General features: G+C 40.0%; 1 protein-coding gene across 1 annotated transcript in view; it reads right to left on the bottom strand.

Moving 5' to 3' along the window:
* The window catches only part of LIMS2 (LIM and senescent cell antigen-like domains 2), a 23,288-nt gene extending 17,738 nt beyond the window's left edge, over positions 1–5,550 (bottom strand). Inside the window, exon 1 of the mRNA XM_010152022.1 lies at positions 5,474–5,550. Coding sequence (XP_010150324.1) covers positions 5,474–5,550 — 77 coding nt within the window. The remainder of the gene's footprint in view (positions 1–5,473) is intronic.
* Positions 5,551–6,375: the final 825 nt, after the last annotated feature.

Raw genomic sequence — 6,375 nt, 5'->3', positions numbered from 1 at the left:
ATATATGATGATACAAACAGAAAGTTCAACCCCTAGCTACAGAATTTTGCGCAAGATATTCCAATACTGTTTTAACAACAGATTATAATATGCAGCAAAAAATCACTAATGATTTTGCAAAACAGCATAGAACAAGCACTTCAAAGACTTGGAAAACATGACTTGGTTGATGCTGCCCAATGCCACAACGCAAATGAGCTAATGACTACGACTTGTTACTCATACATGAGAGAAACTGTTAGTCCAGGAAACTATAAAATAGAAGAACCTGTACACAAAGTAACACAGTTGTCTGCTTTAGCCACAACCCAGTTGAAATTTGTTGGGGAGAGCATAAAGGACAACTAAATCGCACATCTGCTCCTGACCAACATGTTTCCTGTAATACAAACCAGCAGCCGTGGCTCTTCGACAGTCATAGATCGACTGTTACCTCTCTGCCCTCTTTTCATTCATGACTTTGCATCCGTTTTCACTTGAGACATTTTATTCTTTTACACTCAAGCTACATGCAAGCTAAGATTTGCAACTTCGGCATTGTCCTAAAGACAGGACTCCGCAAAAGTTTTACTTTCACGTATGCCATAGGTTCTTAATCTCCCTCAATCACACACACCCATGTTCCCTCTTCCTTGTGCAAATCAAGCATTTCTTCAACCAGCTCTAGGTTAAAATTAACCAAGGCTGGAAGGGGGAGGGAGGACAGTTCTAATTCAGAGCAGTCTTATGATTCAGGTTACTACACTGCTGCAGAAACACTCCTGCTAGCAGCATGGGGAGAGGAAAAGCAACACCAGAACCAACCTTTTGATGGTGTTGCCAAGAGTGACCACGAGACACTGACTCGCTGTGTCAATCCTAAAAATATTTAGATCTGAATCTTTCCCACAAAGGACAGCCCCCAATATGGAGTACTTCCTATATTCTGTGTGCTCACTGGTTTTGGGTTTTTTTTTGCATGTGGTAAAAGACAGAATCTTCTTCTGTTTTAACAATAAACTGGTGACACAAAGACAGGAAAGGCAATTAAAACATGACCAGCTCAACATCCTGAGGTTATCCTGTCCTGTGTAAACCCAAAACATACCAGTGCTCCAACACTGCTTTTTCCAATGTTTCACCATTATGTGTTGTATCTTTAACAAATTAACTTTGTCAAAGTACCTAATTTACAGAAGTTAGATATTTACCATTATAATTCGGTGTGGGTTACTCATGCTTTGACTCCTCAGAAGTATTTACTATAAAGTATCAGCATTGTTCTCAAATTGAAAAGAAACCAACCAACAAAAATACCTTCTTTATAAGACATGGAAGTTAATTGGGAGACCCATTCTGTGCTACTTGTACAGGTGCTATAGAAAGATTTGAAAGCATTTTACCTTCTTACATCACTAAAGTCAATATGGATCTATCTTCCAAAATCAGTGGTTTCATATACATTAGATCTAGGCAGATGTTATATTTTTATGTCATATTCTCAAACAGATTCAGGAAATTCAGCCTGTATTACTACAGGAAAACCAGTGGCTGGACTGAAATACCAAGAAATCTGGCTAAAATGCTACAGCTTCTATACTGTTACCTCCCTTTTAAAATATTTGTTTACGGGGATTTAGCTCTGGTGACAGGTTGAGGGGAAAAAAAGCAAATTTAATACCTGCACTGCTGAGAGAGTAGAACAGAAGCTGAAGCATTCACATTAATAGAATTCAGTATCTTAAACACAGATGCAAGACAAAATGAACCAGGCAACTAGACAACCAGGAGCACAGAGGAACAGTCTTAGACTCTATCAGGTCCAAGAAAGAAACCACAGGTACAAGGAACACTTCTGTCAGAAAAACCCTGTCAAAAACCCAGTTTTCTTTAATTGGTCTTGAAAGATTTTTTTTTTTTTACAGACATGACCAAAAATTTACAGATAGTACAAAAAGAAAGTAAGACATTTCAAATTACGAGAGCCCAGGACATTGTCCAAACCTCAGCAGTCAGGCAATCCTAGAAAGGTATTCTCCACTCATTCTGGTCTACCAGTATACAGAAGAGATCACAATATGGTAACATTTGCACAGCCATTTCTAGTATGTGTACACATACAGATGCCTAGGACAGTGAAAAGTCAAAAACCTAGAAAAGCTATCACCACTTGTGTATATCATAGATGTCAGTAGCTAAGATAAAAATCAGAGCACTCCAGGAGAGGGACTTCTTCCCAGTCCCACAGCACGGTTGCGGCTTTAAGTCCTTAATGTTGACAAAGACAAAAAAATCCCACTCAACTTGCTGGGACAATACCAGACTTCATGATTCATTTCACAGACAATGACTAATACAAAAAAAAAAGAAAGAGGAAGGGTATCAGTTCATGAACTTCTGCTAAAAAATAGTCCTCAACTTCTTCCAAAATCTCTTTGCTGAAATTGACTTTTATCTGGACAACCTTCCCAAAAAGATTTAACTTCTTTATGATTATTATTAGATTTGTCATAAAATGTTGGGGGGAAAAAAAAAATTCCTATTTGTACAATGTATGATCTGTGGCGCATTTGATGAAACTCTGTGCATAGCTTAAGATTTTCAGCATTTCTCCTTCTGTTAGCACTGAATTTTCAGTTCATTCCCTGTTGAAACATTTTTTAGCTGGCTGAGTAAGAAATTAATAGTGTTTCTCTCAGCATATCTTCCTTGACCATGTAGGCCCCAATCTCTCAATGAAATAAACATTTTTAAAATTTATTACACAGGGATAACCAAAATTAAGAAAAAAACATACAAGTGCAATTTATGCTCACAATATGGAAAAAAACCCTTTATGGCTCCTCAGCTCTCCCTGGCCTACCAGCAACAGCAATTTGCTATTAGAAGGAGGCAGGGTTTTAAAAAAAAAACTCCACTCCTTCACACACTTCAGCTGAGAACAGAACACAGCGTCTGTACGGTCGGTGGGCAGGGGAAGCCACAGTCAGGCAGACCTTCGAGAGCAGCAGCAGCGCTAGTCTGTTGGTATTCACACAGAAAAAAGTCCTACGCCACAGGTACTTGGTAGTCCCTCTCAATGCAATGCAATACTTATTTCCAGGAAACCATGACCAAGTGCTTAAAAAGACACACATTTAGCGGTGTTCAGTCAGCCCAGGGAAACATCAACAACACAAAGAAAGGTACAGTTTTCAACAGCTCATACCTCTTACACAGGAAAAACACCCTTGTATGATCAAGCATGTTCCATTTCACCCACAATGTCTGTTTGATAAATAACCTCTCACACACACCTAATCTTTCTCTTCTTCACTTTCATTATCTCAAAGCAGCTAAAATGTGATATTTGTTTACCAGCACTGATAAGACAGATCATTCCCAAATGTGTTCACCAATTATCATCAACCTACTTTTGGATTACTCTCATTTGCCTGAAGCAAGGACATAAACAAACAGGACCTATCAGGAGGGAGAAGCAAAAATTACCAGTAGCTCAAAAAATGCAGGTAAAATACAAATAATTCCCAAGACAAAATTCCCAACAGATTATAATCTTCATCACTGTTATCTGTTGAGTAAAACCAAAATACACGGCTTTATGCTTACTTTGCTTCAAGCACTAGGATATGAAAAATGTATTCAATTTACCTATCTAGACATCTCCCACCCTAAATCACTCTGCCAGCTGTAAAAGACATTTCTTCTGAACCCACCTAGCCTTATTAAAAATTCTGCCAACATATAGTTTATATGCAAGCATGCCTTGCTCTGTAGGTGTGTCACCACAGCAATACATACACAGCCTCTCTCCTTCCACACAGCGCAGCATCAGACCCTGAGCGTTCTCCTACCTCCCAACATATGCTCTCAGCTGTGCCATCACCTCTAGCAGCTTCACACTGCACACTTAACAGCTTAGGCTCAAAAACAGAGATCTCGCACAGATAAGCGTTTTCCAAACAACAGGCTCCAGCTCCTGAAATCTAGCTGACACAGAAGGCAAACAAGAACTAAGATTGTTCTCCTGCAAAACCCTACCAGTGTAGTGCCGAGTACTATGATCATGCTGTTCAGAAAAGGGCATTCTTTCTGCATAGCGGATTAAGTACGTCTACATAAGAGAGAGTTCTAAACCCTAATTAAAAAAATAAACCAAAACACCCAACAGAATCAAGGCGTGAAAAAAATCACTGTCGTGTTTACAAATTCAGGAAAAAAATTATTAGAAATAATAACTGGAAATCATGAGAAAAAAATACTGTGCTTTCACTGTCTTTCTGGAAGGCTCTTACAGGTTACAACAAAACAGTTAAGTAGCTGAAAGCAAACTACATTTTCACAATGTGAGATGACTATGTCTGGGCATTTATCTCCTCTTCCTTCCTATGTTCAGCTCACTCTGCTGTTTGTCTCCATTGCTGCTTTTCAGCGCTTTGCTTTTCTCTCACGGGTCCCTGAAATGCTTCTCGCTCTTCCTGAACAGCATCCCCTCCACCCAATGGCATCTCCATTTCTTTCGCTACCTTCTTACACCCCTCCTCACTAAATTCTCACACATACATTTTTTTTGAAAATTGGAAATTTACCAACTAACTAGTAGCCATAGGCTAAAAGGAAAATAGTGGGAAAAGTAGGGTTCTAGTGAGTGATCCACAGTCCAAACCAAGAAGCCAAACCTATTGCTCAATCACAAGTAAGCATCTGTCATTCTTCTGCTAAGAAAAGACTGAAATTCAAAACTTCTGACTGCCAGGAAAAAAAAATCTAGTCCTCTGCATGCTCACTGCTAAGTTTTTTACTTAATTTCTGTTAATTTCTCTCCTGCCCAAAATTAACTTCAATGAAAATTAAGAAGTAAAATACAATTTTAATCTGAAGCACATGAAAAGTAATGATCAAATCGAGCAATGGAATTGTCTGGGCAGATTTAAGCAGCTTTGACATGTTCTAAATAATCTCAAGGAACAGCTACACTCGAAGCTTCAGTTTCTCCTGGACTAGAGTTATTTACAAAACCTAAAATCAACTAGCTTGCTATTAACAGTATAGGCGAGGAAATGGACTACTGAGCCCTAAAAATCAAGGAACAGTGGAATTTCATCAACATTTTGAACAGTTATTGCATTTCACCATTTCTTTATTCCCACAGTGCCTAAATACTTCACCAGTAACAACACTAGCACTAGTGTTGGTTCAAAACAGTCAGTAAACGGGAAAGGTTCTCCATTGTTGCTTTCCTGGTATTGTTAAAAACTGAAAGCTTTCTCATCAGGAAAAGTCCTTCCCTTCTTAATCTACTTGGAAATGAAAATAAACAGACCTCATCCCCTCTGGCTGTGTGCAGACAATTTCCACTGTAAATAAATAATCCCCGCCACCAAAAACGAAGATCTATCAAACCCTGGAAAATGCTTCAACAATACCATTCCCTTTATCTCAGACATACCCACGTATCCCAGCTGCTGTATCTGTCCTGTTGCTCAGGAGGGACCCTGTGCCACTTAGCCGATCCTGCCGGCGCTGGTAAAGTTTGGAGGATGCCAGCCCCCGAAGTCTCAGGCCAGCCATGGCACCCAATGCCACTGTGGAGGGGAATGCAGAGACACAACTGGAGCGAACACTAGCAACACTGATATTCAATGAGTCACCTTCCTTTTGGGAGTTGCCTTTACGTTTTAGAAGAGCTAAAGCAGGATGCATAGACCCCCACTCCAGCATTGTTTCTTACAATTTGTCTGCCATTCTGCTACAGTCTTAAAGACCAGACAACCTCTTTCCTGTATTCCACTCATAATCATCTATTTAAGCCAGACCAGTAGCAGTCTACATCAGCAACTCATTCTGTGTTAGACTTGCATAATTTCGTGACATTAAAAAAAAAGAAACCCTAAGTCTTCACATAATTAATCCACTTAATTCAAGACGACTTTCTGCTCAAAGCAACCAAGAAATACAGAAAAGCAAAGTAGGTTACTAGATCTCCTGACAATGAACACTTTTGTTTGCGGCAGATCGGCATCTGACCCCAGCATCTCCAAGGTGGTTCCTTCCAGGCTGCTGCATCACGCAACATCTGAAGGATACGGCAAACAACAGAGCTGTTCCTTCCATTGGGATAAAGCATACTCCAAGAAACAAAACCATGAAGACTTTTGCTATCCAGATGCACTCCAGTCTGCTGAAGTGGCATGCAGCAGGAAGCAGGGAGAAGGAACATTCTTGGCATTCCAGCCTCCAGAGCTATCTGCTGGGAACTGAACAGGGCCTTCAAACAGGAGTTTGCCCTTTCTACCACTCCCCCCCTCCACCCACCCCTGCAAGAGAGAAAGGATCACAAAACACAAATGGCTCGGCCCAGAGTAGGGGCGTAGAAACCATAAAAGTTTGAGAATC

This window comes from Eurypyga helias, unplaced genomic scaffold (genome assembly GCF_000690775.1).
Source record: "Eurypyga helias isolate BGI_N326 unplaced genomic scaffold, ASM69077v1 scaffold33325, whole genome shotgun sequence".
Lineage (NCBI taxonomy): Eukaryota > Metazoa > Chordata > Aves > Eurypygiformes > Eurypygidae > Eurypyga > Eurypyga helias.
The sequence above is the reverse complement of the archived record's forward strand: the minus strand, read 5'-3'. Positions and strand labels throughout refer to the sequence as shown.